General features: G+C 48.1%; 2 protein-coding genes and 1 pseudogene across 2 annotated transcripts in view; 2 read left to right on the top strand and 1 right to left on the bottom strand.

Annotated features, from left to right (window-relative positions):
• The first annotated feature begins 1,197 nt into the window (after nt 1-1,197).
• Nucleotides 1,198-2,126, top strand: LOC114504444 (annotated as a pseudogene).
• Nucleotides 2,127-3,778: 1,652 nt separating this feature from the next.
• On the top strand, nt 3,779-15,890 carry PLK1 (polo like kinase 1). Its single transcript, XM_028521703.2, has 10 exons — nt 3,779-5,422; nt 6,183-6,351; nt 7,603-7,747; nt 8,579-8,672; nt 9,983-10,202; nt 13,250-13,405; nt 14,461-14,538; nt 14,724-14,878; nt 14,980-15,162; nt 15,389-15,890. The coding sequence occupies exons 1-10, from the start codon at nt 5,015-5,017 to the stop codon at nt 15,593-15,595; spliced, it is 1,815 nt and encodes a 604-aa protein (XP_028377504.1). The 5' UTR covers nt 3,779-5,014; the 3' UTR covers nt 15,596-15,890.
• ERN2 (endoplasmic reticulum to nucleus signaling 2) overlaps nt 15,856-20,554 on the bottom strand; it is a 16,834-nt gene continuing 12,135 nt past the window's right edge. Inside the window, exons 15-23 of the mRNA XM_036020098.1 lie at nt 19,478-19,562; nt 19,113-19,302; nt 18,928-19,027; nt 18,651-18,850; nt 17,283-17,430; nt 17,076-17,203; nt 16,480-16,603; nt 16,329-16,396; nt 15,856-16,245 (exon numbers count right to left, since the gene is read on the bottom strand). Coding sequence (XP_035875991.1) covers nt 16,033-16,245; nt 16,329-16,396; nt 16,480-16,603; nt 17,076-17,203; nt 17,283-17,430; nt 18,651-18,850; nt 18,928-19,027; nt 19,113-19,302; nt 19,478-19,562 — 1,256 coding nt within the window. The 3' untranslated portion in view covers nt 15,856-16,032. The remainder of the gene's footprint in view (nt 16,246-16,328; nt 16,397-16,479; nt 16,604-17,075; nt 17,204-17,282; nt 17,431-18,650; nt 18,851-18,927; nt 19,028-19,112; nt 19,303-19,477; nt 19,563-20,554) is intronic.

Genomic DNA, 20,554 nt, shown 5'->3' with positions numbered 1-20,554 from the left:
TGGGGGGGGGGGGGTACGTGGGGGGGCCGGTATGGCACTCTTCAGCTTTCTGGATTGCTGCAATTTGCCACAGTGGGCTGATATCCTGACTCTACCTCTGCACTTTTCCCTGGTACAGACACCTGAGGACGTAAGGTAGGTTGATTATTCAAATATAGCTGTCTCTAGAAAGGGATTCATCTTTCCTACGGTGCTATGTGGATAAAAGGCGTAGGAAGTTATGTAGACCCCTTTTGAAATTTTTGAAAATTAGAATTTCATCCTCTATTAATCTGCTAGGGCTGCTATTAAATACTACAGAGAGGGTGGCTTAAACAACAGAGATTTATTTCCTTACAGTTCTGGAGGTCAGAAGTCCAAGATCAAGTTGTCAGCAGGGTTTGTTTCCTCCTGAGGCCTCTCTCTTTGGCTTGCAGAGGTCTGCGTTTATGCTGTGTCTTCACGTGGTCATCCCTTTGTGTTGTCTGTGCCCTAATCTCCTCTTATAAGGACACTCGACATTTTGGATTAGGGCCCATCTTAATGACTCCATTTTACGTTAATCACCTCTTTAAAGGCCCTCTCTTCAACTGTAGTCATGTTCTAAGGTACTGAGGATTAGGGGCTTTAGCATACTAATTTTGAGTGAAGACATTTTAGTCCATAACACATCCTCACCAGTTCCTGAATATATCTTATCTGGTTAAATGCTTAAATTTTTTAAAAAATTTTATTGATTTTAAGGAGAGAGGGGAAGAGAGAGAAAGAAAACATCAATTTGTTGTTCCACTTATTTTACCATTCATTGTTTGCTTCTTGTATGTGCTCTGATGGAGGACTGAACCCGCAATCTTGATGTATCAGGGTAATATTCTCACAAACTGAGCTACCCAACCAGGGCTCTGGTTAAGGGCTTTTATTCCTCTATGTACAATCCTTCCAGATGAAAGGACTAGATGACAGTAAGAGATGATTTTTAAAATGTATTCCCTTTGCTGTGGTTGGGCTCTGAGCCATCTGCGAACTCCTAATTGTTGCTCCAGGTTCTTTCAGGTCAGTGCAAGGGACTTCTTCATCGCTGCCTGAGGAACACTGGAATGGGTGAGAAGGAACAGGTACTGAGAGGAAAAAGGTCTGTGTGTCTTTGTTCTCAGCACTTGGTAGGCTAGAAAAGGAGGAACCTGTCCAGAATTCCTGCAGGACAGGAAAAGGGTGGGGGGACATCTCAACATGGAAAAATTCTGCAGTGAAAATGGAATGCCTGAGAATGAAGGAAAGATGGAAAACAGAGAAAAGCCTCAGTGTGCTGAAAAGCCAGAGTAGCTCATACTGTGGAAGACAAGGAAAAGTTAGAAAATGAGGGAAAAATAGAAAACAAGGGAAAGACAGAAGATACTAGATGAAGTACTAGAAGAGAAGGAAGGAAAGCCAAAAGAAGAGGGAAAGCCAGTGACTGGAGGAAAACCAGAGAGCCAAAGGAAGAAAGAAACCCAGCTATTGGATGAAGGGCTGCAGGAAAGCATGCCCAGCTGGGGATGATGTACCAGGAAAGCCAAAAGAAAAACCAACAAGGGGCTGGCTCAGTGCCTCAGGAAACACAAAGAGGCCATATACAATATGTCCTTGAACAGTTAGGAGGTGGTAAGAGAATTTGATGAGATGGCTAGGGTAGAAGATGAGATGAAGCAAACCAGACAGAAATTGGTGGGGGGTTGGGGGCGGTTATGTGGACACACAAAAGTTTACAGGACCCATTCTACCCAAGGGGTTCAAGGGAACTCAGGGGTGGCTATAAGGCCCCACAAAGGGGCTTTGGAGACATTCCTTTTGTGTAGTGCCCCTGGCAGGCATTTGCCAGGCCCAGGGCTTTAATTTTATGCTTATACTTTGCTTTAGGTGTCATTCTCAGTATCCAACTGTAGCACTCTATGTTTCAGTAGCATATTTTCATCCATTGCATAGAAGAATGTTTATGGTGCATTGTTAAATTGAAAAGGAAACAGTTTGCAGAACCAAAAAATAAATAAATAAAATGTGAAGTTAGGCTTGTTGATTGGTGGGGCGTACTGATTTTGTGACAGTGGAGAAAAGCAAAAAGCTAGTACCTAGGGAGACTTGGGAATGGGAAGGGCATTTCTCATCTTTGTTTGTCAGAACTAGTCCGGGAGTCTTTCCCTCTTCCTGAAAGCTTTCCACTGCTGCCTTGCCATGCCCTGCAAGTACTTTGAGTTTAGACTGCTGAGCCTGTGGTCACACCTGGCAGCACTGACTATGACAACAGAGGAGCCTTCTGCACTCTCCATCAGAATGCCTTCAAGTGCCATCCAAGCTCACAAGATGGATAACTGGTATGGACATGCAACACTGTTTGGAATGGACTCCCTTCAGGCAGTCCCTTGAAAAACAAGGACTGGACCAGTTTTTCATACCAGTCTGGGAACTCTAGGGCAGGAGGTCTCAAAGTAGAAGGCTACACTGGGAGTGCTATTAACCTCCACTGCTTGACTAATGTCTGTTCTGCTTGGGGCACCCTAACATTGTAAACTCATTTTCAGGGAGCCCACATATGCCCCCTGGTGTTGTATTGTCTGCCCACCACCACTCTGGCTCAGCCCTAGAAGGCTTCAGGTCAACTTAACTTGCATCCCATAGCTGTGCTGGACTTGAGTTGATACCTTGGGCCAGGTAAAAACGTGTCAGACAGAAACTGAGGAGGAGGCTACCTGGCTTTCTTAGGTAGACTTTTATGGTTAATGGAAGTCATTTTACTTTAACTGGCTAAATCCAGGTCCCCTAATAGATATAGCTGAGATCAGTCCTGCAGATTGGTTTCATCTTTTTGTGTGGGGGTCCTACTGATAATAACTTTGCTGTAAAGAAGCCTGGGCCAAGGCTACACTATGTAGAAAGGAGTTAATAAAGCAGACCTGAAACCGCTCACTTTAGAAAGGCCTATTTGCAAGGTTGGCACTTAGCTGGCCACTGGGTACTTGGGCTTTGGGAAGCTTCTCATCATTCACTAAGTGATGCGTGGCTTGCTATGCCTAAACTGTGTGCAGTGTGCTTATGTTAAATATCTGCTTTTCTTCTGGGAATTCTGAATTTGTTATGTGCTAGGCAGAGAGTGTCTACATGACCAGCCCCCAGTGAAAGCCCTGGGCAGTCAGTCTCTAATCAGCTTCCCTATTAGATGATATTTTGCTGGTGTGGTCACAACTCATTGCTGGAGGAATTAAGTGTGTCCTGTGTGACTTCACTGGGAGAGAACTCTAGGACGCTTGCTCCTGGTTTCCTTTGGACTTTGCTCTGTGCACCTGAAATTTCCCCTGGCTGATTTCTTCTTCACAGCCTTTCTCTATAATAAATCATATTTGGCCATGAGTAGGCTTATATGCTGAGTATGTGAGTCTCCTAGTGAATCATTGAACTGGGTGGGGTAGTCTTGGGGACCCCCAACACAAAGCATGATGGGGACTTCTGGGGTATCAGTAGTGTCTCTCAGTCTGGGTACTGTTTATATGGGGTGTGTTTAGTTTGTGAGAAGTCACTGAGCTGTACAATTATGATCTGTATACTTTTTCTCTCTGTAAAATCAATGTCAATAAACATAAAATAGAAGACTATACCACAGGGATAAAAAATAATAATTAAAAAACCCCTCCCTTTTATTCAGCAAACATTTGTTCCTCCTTTTTACCGGGCATTGCAGTGGGAGCCTGGAACATGGGGTAGGAAAGACATCATTATTGTCTCTCAGTTTATTGAAAGGCGGGTAAAGAGATACTGACAATGTGGTGAGATTTTTGCTGGACTCTATCAAAAACAGGGTAGGGCAACATGGGAACAGAGAAAGGGTTTCTAACTTAGCTATTTTGCCACTCCAGGCTTGCCATTCAAGTATCTACAGAAGACAGGCAAATAGACAAAGGTGGGGGGCGGGGGGGGGGGGTTGACATCTGGGAACTTTGACAAACTGGGGAAGTATGCAGGCATAGTGTTGCCAGAACTGCTAGTTTTGTTTTGCTTTTCAGGGAAAGCCACAGATCTGAATTTTGTGCGACCTGTCTTGATTCTGAAGTGCTTTAAATGAATCCAAATTTTGAAAAGGGGAGTCAAACTAAACAACCCTGCAGGGCAGATTTGGCCTTGGCCTGCCAGTTTGCCATGCACTCTTCCATCTCTCCCTCTGACGAAATACTGAGGGTATACTTTTTTAAGCACTGGAAAAAACAACAGTGAGCAAGCAAGACACTGGTATGGAGCTTCTCAAGCTTCAGTATGTGTAGGAATCACCTGGGTAGTCACGCTGAAAGGCAAATTCTCAGGAGGTCTGCAGCAGGACCTGAAAAGTTGCTTGTCTAACAAGCTCCCAGGTGATGGTAATGGTGGCGATCCCTGGACCATAGTTTTGGTAGCGGTGCTCTGTAAGCCAGAGGGGCACAGGAGCAGGTGTTATTTGAAGGAAAAGGAATAGGGACCTTGACATGAATTTGGAAATTCTTCGCAAGCATCCTGTTTTACTTAGATTTTAGTGTATTGGGGGTATCTCAGAAGAGAGCTAGTAACATTGGAGGCGTGTTCTAAGGTTCTCCCAAGCTGTCTCTTGGCGCTGCCGGCTCTCTATTCTGAGTTTATATTTTAGAAGGCGGGGTGGAAGTGGAGGAAGGTGTTAAGGAAAGCTTAGTGAAACGAGGTACTTCCCGGGCAGCTGAGAGGAGAAGAAACCCGGAACTCCAGCTCTGGCACTCCTCATTTCCCAGGCATCCCACGTGTCTGCAGTTCATGAGTTCCTGTCAATCAAATCCCCCCGCCCCTTCCCCAGCCTACCTGCTACGTAATGTGTTAAGGCGGCTGCGGTGCCTAGCGCACCCAGAGTGCCGCGCGGCGGGCGGGTTTGGATTTTAAATCCCCGCGGCCAATCAGTGGCGCGTAGGCTTTTGTAACGTTCCCGGCGCCGCGTTTGAATTCGAGGAGGAGCTGAGCGGTGTCAAACCTCTACCTAGACTCGGGAGGGCCACTGAGCAACTCCGGGAACATGAGCACGGCAGCAACAGTAGGGAAGCTGGCGCGGGCATCAGCCGACCCAGGGAAAGCCGGGGGGCCCGGCGCTGCAGCTCCGGGGCCCCCGGCGGCTGCCCCGCCGGGGAAGGAGATCCCGGAGGTCCTAGTAGACCCACGCAGTCGACGGCGCTATTTGCGGGGCCGCTTTCTGGGGAAGGGCGGCTTTGCCAAGTGCTTCGAGATCTCGGACGCGGACACTAAGGAGGTGTTCGCTGGCAAGATCGTGCCTAAGTCGCTGCTGCTTAAGCCGCACCAGAAGGAGAAGATGTCCATGGAGATATCCATTCACCGCAGCCTCTCCCACCAGCATGTCGTAGGCTTCCACGGCTTTTTCGAGGACAACGACTTCGTGTTCGTGGTATTGGAGCTCTGCCGCCGGAGAGTGAGTGTCGGGGGCGGGGGCTGGGGGGCTGGAGCTGCCCAGGGGCGGGGGTTGGAGTCGCCGGACCCGGAGTTGCTGGTGAAGGGGAGCCCAGGGCTCGGAACTGCTAGAAAGGAGGTGCCGGCAACCTCGAGTTAGGGGTGTGAAAGTACTTGAACAGAGCTTGGAGCTGCGAGGGGAGGGGGTTTCGGTTAAGTGAAGCCCGAGTCCTCTTGCTGCTAGGGAAGTTGGCTCCTGGACGCTGGGTGTTGGACAGAGGGTGGGGTGGGGGGGGTGGATCGGAGGAGAACTCTGGTAATGGACGCTAGGGCTTCCGGAGTTGCTAAGGGTGGAGTCCTTGGGAAGGGGTGCCATGGACCTGGCGGTTCCGGATTGGGGTTGGGTCAGGGAGAGGCTGGTTGGAGGCAGACTTAGGAGGTTCAGGAAAGGGATCTGGTGCTGCGAAAAAGCAAGGGAAGGGGGTACTGGGGACTTTGAGCTTAGGGAGTGGGGCTGACAGGAGTTCCTGGTCAGGGGCCTTGGAAGGAGCTGGTAGAAAACGGGAGTGCCAGGTTTATGGGAGAGCCCGGATCCTAATTGTCCTGGAGAAAAAATGGCGGGGGTGGAGGGTAGGGGCCGGCAGTGGGTATGAGGGGAGCGGGAGCGTCAGTTCTGAGCTGCTTTTACCTAATGATACCGCTTTCACCCTTGGACTCGAGTATCGAGCGCCGCTCGCTCCCTACTCCTTTCTTCCTCTTTCCTCTCTTTTACCCCTACCCAGTCTCTCTTGGAGCTGCACAAACGGAGGAAAGCATTGACTGAGCCTGAGGCCCGCTACTATCTGCGTCAGATCGTCCTTGGCTGCCAGTACCTGCACCGAAACCGGGTCATTCACCGGGACCTCAAGCTAGGCAACCTCTTCCTGAACGAGGATCTGGAGGTGAAAATAGGTGAGGTGCTGGTTCTGCAGGGGTTCCTAATACAACAAAGAAGTGGGAATAAAGAGGAGATTGGGAGAGGGGAAATAGGAAGGAGATTGGGGAGGAAGGAAGAAGAGTAGGAAGGCTGGGCTGTTGATTACTTCTCTTAAGTTTCAGTGTATTGTGTACTCACTACCCAGAGCCTAGTCTCTTTCCATCATCATATATTTGACACCCTTTACTCCTCATCTGTCTTCCATCCCCCTTCCTCTCTGGTAACCACCATTCTATGGTCTGTGTTTATGAACTTGTTTTGTTTGTTTATTGCTTTGTGTTTTGCATCCCAGATATGAGTGAAATCAAATGGTTCTTGTCCTCTTCCATCTGACATATTCTACTTAGTATGGTACTTTCAAGATCCATCTATGTTGTCGTAAATGGCAGTATTTCATCCTTTTTATGGCCCCGTAGTATTCCATTTTATATGTGTGCCACATCTTTCTTTATTCAGTTATTCGTTAAAGGACATTTAGGTTGTTCCCATGTCTTAGCTACTGTGAGTAATATTGCAATGAATATAGGGGTACATGTCTTTAAAAATAAGTATTTTCAAGTTTTGGGGGTAGATACCCAGAAGAGGGATTGCTGGGCCATTTGGTACCTCTATTAATTTTTTGAAGAAACTCCATATTGTTTTCTATAGTGGCTGCACCAGTGTGCATTCCCATCAGCAGTGGATAAGGGTTCCCTTTTGTCCACATTCTCTCCAACACTTGTTATTTCTTACAAAATATTTTTAAAACTAATTTAAATGAGTTTTCTTTTTTTATATTTGAAACTCCTTTTAAACTATTGGAGACTCCAGTGGTACAGGGACAGCATTCCCTCAGGGCAGCTCCTTGCTAGGGTGAAAGGCAGCTGTTCCATATTGAATCCCTGTGGTTTGCCACAGCCCCAGCTCCTCCCTGTTACCTCACAAACTTGCCTGTAGCAGTCTTGAAGTTGACTTGCTTGATCCCTGAGTTTCTCTACCCCTGTCAATTCTCTTTTAGAAGCCTAGTCCCCCTGTCTAAGGGGAGGGGCTAGGAGGATCATCAGGAGGCCCGCTCCTTGGGCCAGCAGGGTGAGAGGATTCCTAGGTAGGCCTTGCTGCATACAAGGACTAGAGCTTGAGGGATCAGATGACCCTAGTTTTCAGTGGTCAAACCTGAATCAAGTTGTCTGCATTGACAGATGGCAGAAGCTAGCATCTGAGTATCCATCTTCCTTCCTCTCGCCCAGGGGATTTTGGACTGGCAACCAAAGTCGAATATGATGGGGAACGGAAGAAGACCCTGTGTGGAACTCCTAATTACATAGCTCCTGAGGTGCTGAGCAAGAAAGGGCACAGTTTTGAGGTGGATGTGTGGTCCATTGGGTGTATCATGTAAGTTGGAAGATCCACCTGTCCTCTGCAGGGGCTCTTTTGGACATCTTACCTGTTAACTGGCTGCCTGTGAAAAGGCTGCTCGAGAGGACAACCAGCCTAAAAACAGCCTAATTTCCTATATTTTCTTGTCACTGGTGTATCCTGTAGGATTCCTGCAGCCTGGGCCTCATATTACTCAAAGTGTGGTCTACAGGTCAGCAACATCATCATCACTGAGGAACCTGTTAGAATTACAGAACCCTTAGGATTCAGACTGCCGAATCAGAATCTGGATTTTAACCAGATTTCTGGCTGATTCTCATGCACAAAAGTTTTAGAACCACTGATCTAGAAAGTGGCATTGGGTGGGAGGACTTAGGCTAGGAGTTAGAGCTGGCAGGAGGAGGTGCCTGCCGTTTGTCCTGGTCAAGGCCATCAGAGCTGGGTGGTGGGCAGAGGGCTTGAGTTGTGGCAATGGCCTTCATACTTCTTTTCAATAGAGCTATTTCAAATGAAAACTTCAGGCTTTAAGTACAGAACTAGTAAATGCAGAGCTGCCTCTGCAGGAGCAGGTTAGCCCCCACTTTGACTTGTTCTATATTGGATGATGGCCTCTGGGGTCCTAGAAAATTGCCCATAAGAATCCTGTTCTCATCACCTGTAATCTGTTGAGGAATCTCTCTACCAGTGTCCTGGTTCCTGGGGCTGCTCAGTGGGCTTGGGAAGTGTCCTCAGGGACAGAGTGAGTATCCAGAGGATGCCTGGCTTTTGTTCTGGCCCTGAGATGATTCCTCCTGCATCTGTGTTTTGGCTGATAGCCTTGAGCCAAATCCCACCTTGTGCTTACAGGTATACCTTGTTAGTGGGCAAACCACCTTTTGAGACATCTTGCCTAAAAGAGACCTATCTCCGGATCAAGAAGAATGAGTACAATATTCCCAAGGTGACTAAAAACACTTAAATGAAAATTTAATACATTTTGTTCACCTCCCCCACAAAGCTATTTACTGAGCTTAGCTAGAACCTGGGGACACAGAGATAGGTCAACCCCACACCTTGGGTAGCCTCAGAACCTTAGAGAGTTCATGTCTGAAACTACATATAGAACTAGACATATGTGCACAAAAGCATTTTCTTTTCCAGGGTGAGAGTTCTTAGATTTCAAAGGTTGGGTAGATTACCCAGAAGATGTATAAAAAACAAACACCAAAAAAAGTGGGAAGGAAGTAGGCAGAAGTAGAAGTGCTACTTAAGCTTTGGCAGTGGACTGTCTTGATGTAGCTGGGCAGGTGGCCTGGATCTTCTGAGCTGTGATTCCCTGTCTGTGAAATGGAGGGCAGCACTCACACAGTGCCTTGCACACAGGAAGCGCTCATAGTCATGGATCACTGTGAGTCCAAAGTGGTGTGCATTTTCTCATGACTAGCACAAATGCATTGAAAGCAAGCCTTGCACATGGCCGCTTTCACGTTTTTGCCTTGTGTGCAGCCAGAGAGCCCTGATCCCATAATGATAGTCGTTAACTGTCAGACGGACCCAGTGTGGAGTGGTTCAGAGTGTGGGTCCTTGAGTGCAGCTAGGCTGTCATCAGTGTGGGTGCTGGCTGTACCACTTAGTAGGTATGTATTCTTAGGCACTTAACCTCTCTGTGCCTCAGTTTCCTCATTTGCAAGAGAAGGGTGGTAATAGAGATCTCCACCCCTTAGATATTTTTTGTGAGGACTAAATGAGTGAATATATATGACATGCTTAGGATACTTTCCTGGCACATACTGAGTGCAGCGTTAGTGCTAGGCTGTTACTATGCATTTGACTTGTGCTAGGTCTGTATCCCATGGAGTCTTCTCACCAGGCTTGGTGCCCCGTCCCCATTTGATAGATGAAGATATTGGTCACAGCGGTATTAACAGCAGAATTGGGACTTAAACCAGGTCTGTGACCCCAAAGCCTGTGTTCTTAAGTGCTATTTTAGTGGAGAGCAACTTGAATTGTGCAGCAGCAAACTGGGACAAAATAACCTCGAATTGAGCTTGACTTTGAAGAGGAAGGCGAAATAACCATTCTCACAACGGAGTTTGATACTTGTCAACTCAGCAAAGCTGATAGTGGGGAACTTGGCATTGTTTGCAGTGACTGATTGGGGTCTATTTGACACCAGGGGGCTGCACGTGGGGTGGGCCTGCAGCTCCTTGTACAGCACTGCATTTGAGGTGCTGTCACATTCTGCTTATGACTCTTCTCTCACTGCTCCAGCACATCAATCCCGTGGCTGCCTCCCTCATCCAGAAGATGCTTCAGACTGACCCCACTGCCCGTCCCACCATCCATGAGCTACTCAATGACGAGTTTTTTACCTCTGGCTATATCCCCGCCCGTCTCCCCATCACCTGCCTCACCATTCCACCCAGGTTTTCCATTGCTCCCAGCAGCCTGGACCCCAGCAACCGGAAGCCTCTCTCAGTCCTCAATAAAGGTAAGCAAGGTTTGAGTAGACAACAGACCCTTCACACGCACACACAAAGAGCCTAGGCTTTAAGATGTGTGGGTGGATGGCCCCTGAGCTCAGGTATATAGTAGGACAGGCCATGGTCCTGAGTCTCTTGCCCCACCCTCCCATGGCAAAATGTCAGGAAAGACAGACCTTAACAAGTCTGAGTCAGACCTATTAGGCCCAGAAGGAGGAGAGTGAACTGAATGCCCCACCTGAAAAATTCGTATTCAAAAACATTCTTAACATCACTCTTGTATGGTTCGTTGAGAAAATATAAAAATTTTCAAATATTCAGAGAATTTAGGACAGTGTATTCTCACATACCCATCAGATTCAAGTTATTAAGATTCTGTCACATGCACTTCATCCTCTTTTTTTGTTCCTTTGACATTTTTGAAGTTAATCCCAGATACCTTACCATTTTACCTCTATAAATTGCAGTGTGCCTCTCTTTAAAAGGATGGGCATCTTATAAAACTACTTGCCACTTATTAGGTTATTGTCATTTCTAGGTCTCTTCAGAGGACAGACTTAGGAAATACATAACATGGGGGGGTGGATCTTGACTTTACGGTAATATTTCCAATTCATGTCTTGTCAACATTTTATTTAACATGTTATATATATTTCAAACTTAGGAATAGGTGTGAGAGTAGATGAAACCTCCATATATATCCACTTCATTCGGCTCCACATTCACATTTTTTTAAAAGATTTTATTTATCAGTGGGTTGAGCACCGGCTACGAACCAGGCATCACAGGTTCCATTCTCAGTCAGGGCACATGCCTGGGTTGCAGGCCACAGCCCCCAGCAACTGCACATTGATGTTTCTCTCTCTCTCTCTTTCTCCCTCCCTTCCCTCTCTAAAAATAAATGAATAAACTCTTTTAAAAAAGAAAGCAGGGAGAAAAAGAGGGAGAGAAACATGATGAGTGAGAGAAACAGTGGTTGGTTGCCACGCCCCCAGCTGGGGACCTGGCCTGCAACCCAGGCTTGTGCCCTGATTGGGAATTGAACTGGCAGCCTTTCAGTCTAGAGGCCAGTGCTCAATCCACTGAGCCACACCAGCCAGGGCCACAATTCACATTTGCTTCATCATTCCCCTTTCTCCCTTCCTCTCTTTCTTCTGAATTATTTGTGAGTAAGTTGTATGTATCCTGTCCTTTACAACTTAATATTTCAACATCTATTTCCCCAAAACAAAGATTCTTTTACAGAACCCCAGCACATGGCACAGTTATCAAGTTCAGGAAATTTAATGTTGATATAATTTTGTGTTTATAACAATCTTTTTTTCCCACTGTGAAGTAACTACTTTTTTGGGGGTAATTATTAAGTGTGTGATTCAAATATAAAGTTATAGGATTTTTACTTTGATTTTATATTTGTATTTTTTTCTTAAGCTGAAAATCTTGTTTCTTTACATTAATATACATACATTTTTCAACATGATGTTTTATTTTCTTGCAGTTCTATCCGTCCTTGAAAAAGATTTCACTAAACATATGTAGCGTGAAAAAAAATCACTTGAAATACTTTTTTCTCTGTGGATATAGCATCAATTCAGTATATATCAATTTAATATATAAGTTCATTTACTTTTATTATTTTAAGGATTCCCTTTTTTTCTTTTGGTGTTAACTATTGACATTTCTTTTATGTTGGTGTTTGATTGGCTTAGCAGTCATTATTTTTTCCTTTGTAATTAAAACATGCCTTGTCCAGTTACTTTGAGACTGTGTGTTTCTCCTCAGACTTTGCCCACTGATTTTAGCAGTCATGGCGGATCTTGCCAGTGGCGATTTTAACCATGGTATTCTGACAGTGATGTTTCTCTCTCCTTGCTCCTTCTATATTTAGTCACTGGAATTCTGTAAGGAAGAACTGTCACTTCTCTCCCATGTATTTATTTGATTATGTCAGTCTGAACTTGGATATTTGTGCTTTGGGCTATCATGTAACAGCATTATTTTAATGATTGCTTTTTTTCTTCTTTTGCCTTTACTTTTTGGACAGAAAACATATTTTAAAACTTCTTACACTGGAAATTTTTAAACTTACCCAAAAGTACAGGCCTAGGCTGTTGCGGCTCAGTGGATTGAGCGCCAGCCTGTGAACCAAAGGAATGCTGGTTTGATTCCCAGTCAGGGCATGTGCCTGAGTTGTGGGCCAGGTTCCCTACTGGGGTGCTTGAGATGCAACCACACATTGATGTTTCTCTCCCTCTCTTTCTTCCTCCCTTTCCCTCTCTCTACAAATAAGTAAATAAAATCTTTAAAAAAAAAGGTACAGAGAACTGTATGATGAACCTTCTTCATGTATTTATCATCCATTTTCAATAGTTATTTGCCTATATTTTTATTTATTCCACTTCATCTCTTTTTTGGCTAGAGTTTTAAAAGCAAATCCTAAATGTTATTTTACATTTAAGTCTTTATCACAGCATAGTTTTTTAAAATTGAAAACTCTGATCTTTAAATATCTTAAAGAAGAGTTTGCTATTACACAAGGAGAATGAGCACATGTTAGTGGGGAAAGAATCAAACATATAAGCATAAAGACAAAATCATGCTTCTACCACTCAAATATAACCCATGTTAAAGTTTTAGCGTGGTTTTTTTCAGACTTGGGTAATATATAAGTATGTAAAGCAAATTTTAGGGTGAGAGATCGCTTATATTTTCATTAATGCCTGTTTAATTCATCCTGCTGGTCTGCAGTTTACTGGCTCTCCTGTTTTCCTGGGTGTTGAAGGTACTTTTAATTCTGAGTTTCCAGAATTGTGTATGTGTGGCTGAGGAGCCATGCTAAAGGTATTGGCCTGGTCTTGGAGGTGCCAGTGGATACTATGTGCCTGTTCTTAGAGTATGAGCTCTAATAACCTGTCACTGACTCAGTCTACCTAAAGCAATAGCAGTTAAAAGATTTCCTCTGGGGAGAGTACCAGCTGTGGCAAGGCATCCTGTGCCCCTCCCAACCTGCCTGTTTTTCACCCAGCTAATGACTATGTCTTATCTTCTCTCCTAGGCACAGAGAACTCCATGCCTGAGCAGCCCCGAGAAAAAGAGGAACCAGCAGTCCGAGAGACCAGTGAGGCAGTGGACTGCCACCTTGGTGACTTGCTGCAGCAACTGCACAGCGTCAATGCCTCTAAGCCCTCAGATCGGGGGCTGGTGAGGCAAGGTGGGTACTGCAGTAGCCTGGGGTGGGAGGTTGCCTGAGGCATCTCTAGAGGGCAGGGAGTCTCAGCCAGCAGAGTGCAGTGGCTTGTGTAGGCTTCTGTCCCCATAATATGTTTAGTTCCCCCATTTCTGTAGATTAAAATCCCAATGAGTTAGCCCAAGGCCCTCCATGGTCTGGCTCCTTCTGATTTCTGACTCATCTGTTCTGTCTCAACTGCCTCATCTCCCAGCACCTCACTGTACTACCTTGATCCACATTTTACACATGTTTCTTCTATTCAAAGAATTCCTGATTAGCCTTCTAGACGGGTGAAAAAATAGACCCAGACATGCTCAGCCTCAGGGCTTTGCTTGCCCAGTCTCTTCTGGAATGTTCTTCCTGCAGATATCTGCATGGCTCACACTCTCGTGCTTTCCAAATGTCCACTCTGATGTCCCCCCTCATGAGCGTTTCCTGTCCCCACTCCTAGTACTTGCCATCCCATACCTGCTTTATATTATCTGTAACACCTCTCACCTGACATATTCCAAAGTTTCCATGTTGGTTTTCTGTGTTTAAAAGAAGGGATTATTGCTGTTACTGAGCCTAACATTTTGATGTATGTGGAATTGCCTATCTTCTTACAATTTTTTAATCACTCAAAACTGGAAAGCTGGATAATCAGCCATTGACTCTCCCCAGGACGGAAGCAACTTACTTTGTTCTGTTTATTTTGATTAGCCTATGTCCCTGTGACTAGAATGCAAACTTCATGAAGGCTGAGTTTTGGTCATTGCTCACTGTAGCTGTGACAGTGCCCAGCACACAGTAGGCCTTTGATTAAATGGATCAGTTGAGTAAATGAGTGGAACTTGGTGCTCTGCATTATAACTTGTTGCTTACATGTGTGTCCTGCTACTTGCCTGAGCTTGTTGGCAGCAGAGGCCTTGCTTTGCTCTGTGTGGCCCCAGGCCTCTTGCTTGACTGAGCCCAGGTGGGATGTCCAGCAAGCCTTCATGGGCCACCTGAGATGAAGAGACTGGTTCTGACCAGTCCTCTGTCTGTTTCCATCCCAGAAGAGGCTGAGGATCCTGCCTGCATCCCCATCTTCTGGGTCAGCAAGTGGGTGGACTATTCGGACAAGTATGGCCTTGGTAGGTTTCCTCCAGACTGGGTGGGTGGCCCAGGGACAGCCTGTGATTCCTTGGTTTATTACAGGCTTTTGCCTTCTTTGGCTGTAAAGTCCTCTCTCCGCCCTCCCATCTCCATCCCAGTGCCAGCTCCCAGTGTTCCCTTGCTCCCTGCTCCCCTTTATGAGGTCTTCCCCCACTACTGCCAGGATATCAACTGTGTGACAACAGCGTAGGGGTGCTCTTCAATGACTCAACACGCCTTATCCTCTACAACGACGGTGACAGCCTGCAGTACATAGAGCGTGACGGCACCGAGTCCTACCTCACTGTGAATTCCCATCCCCACTCCTTGATAAAGAAGGTGAGTGCTGGCTGGCCCACGCGGCCTGGTGCTGCTGGGAGTGGGTGATGTGCCAGGTGTTGGGTTCTAACTCTGGACTCCCTCCCTGACTCTCCAACTAGATCACCCTCCTTAAGTATTTCCGAAACTACATGAGCGAACACTTGCTGAAGGCGGGGGCCAATATCACACCGCGGGAGGGTGATGAGCTGGCCCGGCTGCCCTATCTGCGTACCTGGTTTCGTACCCGCAGTGCCATCATCCTGCACCTTAGTAATGGCTCTGTGCAGATCAACTTCTTCCAGGTGAGCCGGGGCAGAGAGAGAGAGATGATGGGGATCTGCACCCACCTTGAGCTCACAGAGTTGGATGGGAGTGGGAGGTATGGGACCTGTTCTTAGTAGCAGGAACAGAGTGGAGTGAGGTCCCTCAACCAGCTGGGCTGTCTTCCTTATACTTCTTTACACTGGCACCTACATCTTTAATCCACCGATCATCCTCTGTCTGCCCATCCCCTTCCTTCCCTCATAGGACCACACCAAACTCATCCTGTGCCCACTGATGGCTGCCGTGACTTACATTAATGAGAAGCGGGACTTTCGCACATACCGCCTGAGCCTCCTGGAGGAATATGGCTGTTCCAAGGAGCTGGCCAGCCGGCTCCGATATGCCCGCACCATGGTGGACAAGCTGCTGAGCTCACGCTCGGCCACCAATCGCCTCAAGGCCTCCTCGTAGGCCTGTCCCCTCTGGACTGGTGACCCTCCCCCCCCCCTCCCCCCCCCAGCACCTTGGCCTGTTGTGGTTAGCTCCCACAGTGCTGGTTTCTATAGTGTGTCCCCAACCCTGGTAGCTGTGGAGAGAGCCATAGCAGGTGGGGGCTGCTGTGTAAGTTATTTTTGTACATGTTCGAGTGTGGGTTCTGTGGCCCCTTCCCTTCCTTCTCAACCCTGCCGTATGTACAGAATATTGCTGTTGGATTCAGGACTGTCCTTTCCTTGCCTTTATATATATTAAACACATGAGATTTTTTTTTTCTTGTATTCCAAGGGGTGCTTGGCACCTGGGCTCTCAGCATATCTCCAGTATCTGTCCCCAGGCTGCCAAGTCTCTGCAGGTATTTTCTGATGCTGAGGCCAGTCTCAGCCCGAGGCCCACTTCTGGGCTGGCTGGCCTCAGCTTCCAACTGCCTCTGGGCATGGCTCCCTAGCCCCTGAGGCCAGTGGATAGTAGGGCAAGAAGAGGCTCTCGGATGCGCAGCTCCTCATGGCATGGTGTGTGTGGAGAAGCAGCTGTGGGAAGCGGTCTGTGAAGTACTGGACAAAGCTGTCAGGGATATTGCCTAGGGCCTGCCGGACCTCACTTGGGAGCTCCCTGTAGTGGTGCTTCTGGAGAGATTAGAGTACAGCCCTGGCTCAGTTGTGACCAGTTCTTGCCAAGAGCCAGGCCCCACCCGAGCCCTAGAACGCACCTTGTTCCTCATAGCTCGAAGCAGGTCTCTCACTGAAGTCCCCTTATACGATCGGAACCTTCTCAGATCTGTCGGCAGGGAAATCATTGGCAAAGCTGTCCCCACTGGACTTCCCTTGGCCTTCCTGGCCCTCCCAGCATCTGGCCTCTACCTGACTGCAGTGGTACCGAGATGTGCTTGTGCCAGTTGCCCCGGACCACGATGGAGCCTCCTGCCTCCAGTGCCATCACCAGGGGCCCCTGTTCAGACTCCTTCTCCAGCCAGTCACTGACGTCCTAGGACCCCCAGAGAGCTCCTGAGCCTGTGACCAGTTCCAGAGGTCACAAGTCCAGGAGTCCTTTCTCCCTCCCATGTTATCCCACCAGGTCTTCCCTGACCCATGAGGTAGATACTGTAGTCCTCCATTTTACAGATGAGCAAGCAGGCTCAGAGGCAGTCCCTTGCCCAAGGTCATACAAGTTAGAATGGGCTTTCTGGGCACAGGTATAGCACAAGTGACAACTAGGGGTGAAAGCAATGGTGTCCTCTCACCCAAGGGGCAGCTGGGCCTGGGGAAGTGGTGATGAGTGGACTAGAGGGCTGAAATGGCAACATTTAGGAGTTTGGGGTCCATTTTGGCTTAGATAAGGATCCAGACTACCTGGTGCAGGTAGACAATTCCCTTTCCCCCAACCAATCTGGCTTCCCCTTGTTACTCAGGATCTAAACTTGGGACTTACTGAGCCCATTCCCAAGATTTCCCCTAACCTGGAAGAACTGGAGCTGCTTGGCTCTGTTCCAGAAGAAGGGGTGGGCCAACACCTGGTGAGCAGAGGGGCGCGCCTGCGGCTGTGGGCTCAACATGGCCTCAACCAGGCTCCGGGCAACCACCTTGTCTGTAGGAGAAAGGGGATGGCTTTAGACTGCCCAGACTCATGACCTGCTTCCTCCCTTTGCTGGGCCAGGTCCCCTCACCATGGGCCTCTTCCTCCAGGTGAGCCAGACAGGCAGCCCCTGCAAGGATGTTTGCTTGGCGATAAAGACTCTCTCCAAAGGGGTGGCTGCCGCCAGAAAGCACATAATAGAACACGCAGCCTGCAGAGAAGATGTCCACTGCACTGGTCTGGGGCCAGAGAAAAGAGCGTAAGGAGGGAGTGTGCTTCCAGGAAGCCTGCCTGGCTGAATTCTCCAGGGAGAGTTTGGTTCAGGGTAGAACTCAGAGGTGCTTCCTGAGAGGTATCCCCTTGGCCCTAAATCCCCTCCCCCTGCACCACTGAACAGGGTCCATGGTTTTCATCCAAAATCTTTGTGCCTACTGAGCTTCTCGTTCAGGTTTTCAAGAGTCATTCCTCCAGATCTAGCAGGTAACATCACTGAGTGAAGCTGGCCAGGTATGAGGCAAGTGGAGAGGACTCTGTCCACAGGCAGCAGCTGGTAGTGAGCTCTGGCTGGTTGCCTTCAAGGCACTCTCGGGGTGTTAGAGCTTTCATTTCCCAAGAGGATCCAGAAACGCAGATATTTAAGTGCAATTTCCCAAAAGTTAAAATATTGGCACTAATTAAAAATGAAAAGAACCTGTATAGGCTCCTAACAGTGCTTGTGGTCCTTGGGCCTTCATGTTGCCACTTTTAGCTTTCTCTAAACTTTAGGGGTGGGGGTGGCTTTGCTTAGTGACTCCTTTTGTGCTATTGTCATCTATGCCCATGACTACAACTTCTACACACACATTGATGGCTCAATAATCTGTACTCCTGGGGCCTCAAACTCAAATGTCTCTGGGTTTAGGCACTGCTCTGTGCTTCAACCATATTAACTCATTGGATGGATGCTCCCCAGACCATCGCCCCCAGTGGTTCTCCACCATGGCTGTACCTGAAAACCCTGAGGCCTTACCCCAGCTAAGCAGGCTGTAATCACTGAATGTGGGGCCTGGGCCGCTGATTTTTTTAGGTTCTCCAGTACTTCTGCAGCACAGTGAAGAGTTAAAACCATTATAGCTTAGAGTTTCTTAAGCCTCAGCATTGCTGACACTTTGGGCCTGATCATATTTTGTTATGGATGGATAGTCACAGGATATTTAGCAGTGTTGTTGGTCTCTATCCACCAGATGCTGGAAACAACCGCCCCCTACCCCCAACCACAAAGTGTGGTTACCAAAAATATCTCTAGACATTGTCCAGTGCCCCTAGGTGGTAAAATAGTCCCTGGTTGAGAGCCACTGCTCTAAGTAAGAAAGGATTAATTATCCCACTTTATAGATGAAGAAACAAGTTCAAGCTCACATAGCAGTGATATGGACCCTGGGCATGAGAGGCGCTGGGCCAGGGCGATGGGATAACTCACAGGGCTGGCTGGGGGCAGGAGGTGAAGGAGCTCAGGTGCTATCCAGCCCTCTGTGCCGGGGACACCTGAGTGCAGGCTGAAGCTACAGCGGCCAGCTGGCAGCTTCTTGCAGAGGCCGAAGTCGGAGAGAACCACTCTGCCTCGGCCCTGGCTGTCAAGCCCCGTGATGAGCACGTTGGCTGGCTTCAGGTCCCGGTGCACTGTGATGGTGGAAGGCAGCTGAGAGAGGTGGTGAGGAAGGCAGGGTGGCAGTGGGGAATGGGAGGTGGGTGGGTACCTATGTGTAAGGAATGCAGGTGGGCCAGGCCAGACATGAGGTGCTGCAGTGCTGTCTCAGGCTCCAGGCCCCAGCGGTCCAGTTCTGGGCTCTCCACATACTGAGGAGCAGGGAGGGGCAAAAGTCACTTTGTAGCCAAGGACCTCCAGGCCTTCTATCCACTCCTCCCTGCACTCCAGCCTCACCTCCTTCAAGGAGGCAGGGCAGAGCTCCAAGGCGATGTAGTGGAACTGGGGTCCCTGCTCTGTACAGAAGTAGCGGAGCACGTTGGGGTGCCTGTCTGACTCTTGCAGCAGCTGGACCTCCCGCTGGACCAGGCCAAAGCATTCACGAAGGAGCCTCTTGACAGCCACTGCCCGCCCCTCAAACTGTCCCCTGGTAGGTGGGAGAATGGAGGTTCAGATAAGGCAGATAAAGGAAAACTTAGGACTGGCGCCAGGCACCAGCCTGCACTCACCTGGGAGATCCTTGAGAGAACAGCTTTCCAAGGGACAGTACTGAAAGAGCTGTGAGGGCCACATCTCTAGCCTGGCTCCCGGCTGCCACTCACCGGAAAACGAAAGTTCCGCCTGCCCCTCGGCCCAGCACATCCTTGGGGTTAAAGGAGATCTTCCCCACCACAGTGAGCTGCTCAGCTAGGGGGAGAGGAGGGTGCGGACTCAGGGAGCCACTACTGCCCAGTCCAGACCCACCCTGCCTTTACCTTGCTTCAGACTTCCCTCCTTCCATGCCTATCCTGGTGCCAGACTGCCCGGGTCCAATGCCTGGTGCTGCCACTTTCTCTGCATGTATACTTGGGCATGTACTTAACTGCTGTGACCTTGGTTTTCTCATCTGTAAAGCAGTTTAGACAAGGCACCTACTCTCCAGTTTGCTACAGTCCCAGTTACTCCCTATCCTCTCTTCTACATGGCAGCTTCGCTCCTTTATCCAGCTGGCCTACACATGGGCATGAGTTGCAACACTCCTTTCCATTTCCAGAATGTACACCCTGCTATCCTGCTTTCTCTCACCTCTGAACCATTGCTCATGGTGTTGGTGCCCCCTGGATATTCCTGCTGCAGTACCTCCAGCTTGCTTGGGTAATTACTTCTGATCCTTGGGACCAGAGCTTAGCCATCACTTCAAAGACATTTACTATTTCCCCACATATGAGTTGTGTGCCCTCCTCTGTGTCCACACAGCTCCCTGTGTGACCTCACTATCACAGCATCTATCACGCCGCCTAACAACTGCCTGTCCTCTTTGGCCTTTGCCTAGAGGTTATGAAAACACCAGAGTTAAGAGTTTATCAGCACTTTAAACAAAGGAAGTGAAAGAATAAGTTAAAAAAAAAATAGAGGGCCTGGCTGGTGTGGCTCAGTGGATTGAGCGTCAGTCTGCAAACTGAAAGGTTGCTGGTCCAATTCCTGGCCTGGGTTGTGGGCCAGGTCCCCAGCTGGGGGCGTGTGAGAGGCAATCAATGTGTCTCAATCTCTCCCTGTCTTTCCCCCTCCCTTCTGCTCTCTCTGAAAATAAATAAATAAAATCTTTAAAAAATAATAACAGAGGAAATCCAGTATTACATAGAGACTGGTACCACAGAGTCATAACAGAGGCACCAGGCTCCATCTGGGTGTTTTGTTTT

Source organism: Phyllostomus discolor, chromosome 3, assembly GCF_004126475.2.
Source record: "Phyllostomus discolor isolate MPI-MPIP mPhyDis1 chromosome 3, mPhyDis1.pri.v3, whole genome shotgun sequence".
Classification (NCBI taxonomy): Eukaryota; Metazoa; Chordata; class Mammalia; order Chiroptera; family Phyllostomidae; genus Phyllostomus; species Phyllostomus discolor.
Note: the sequence above shows the minus strand (reverse complement) of the source record. Positions and strands in the feature narration are given on the sequence as shown.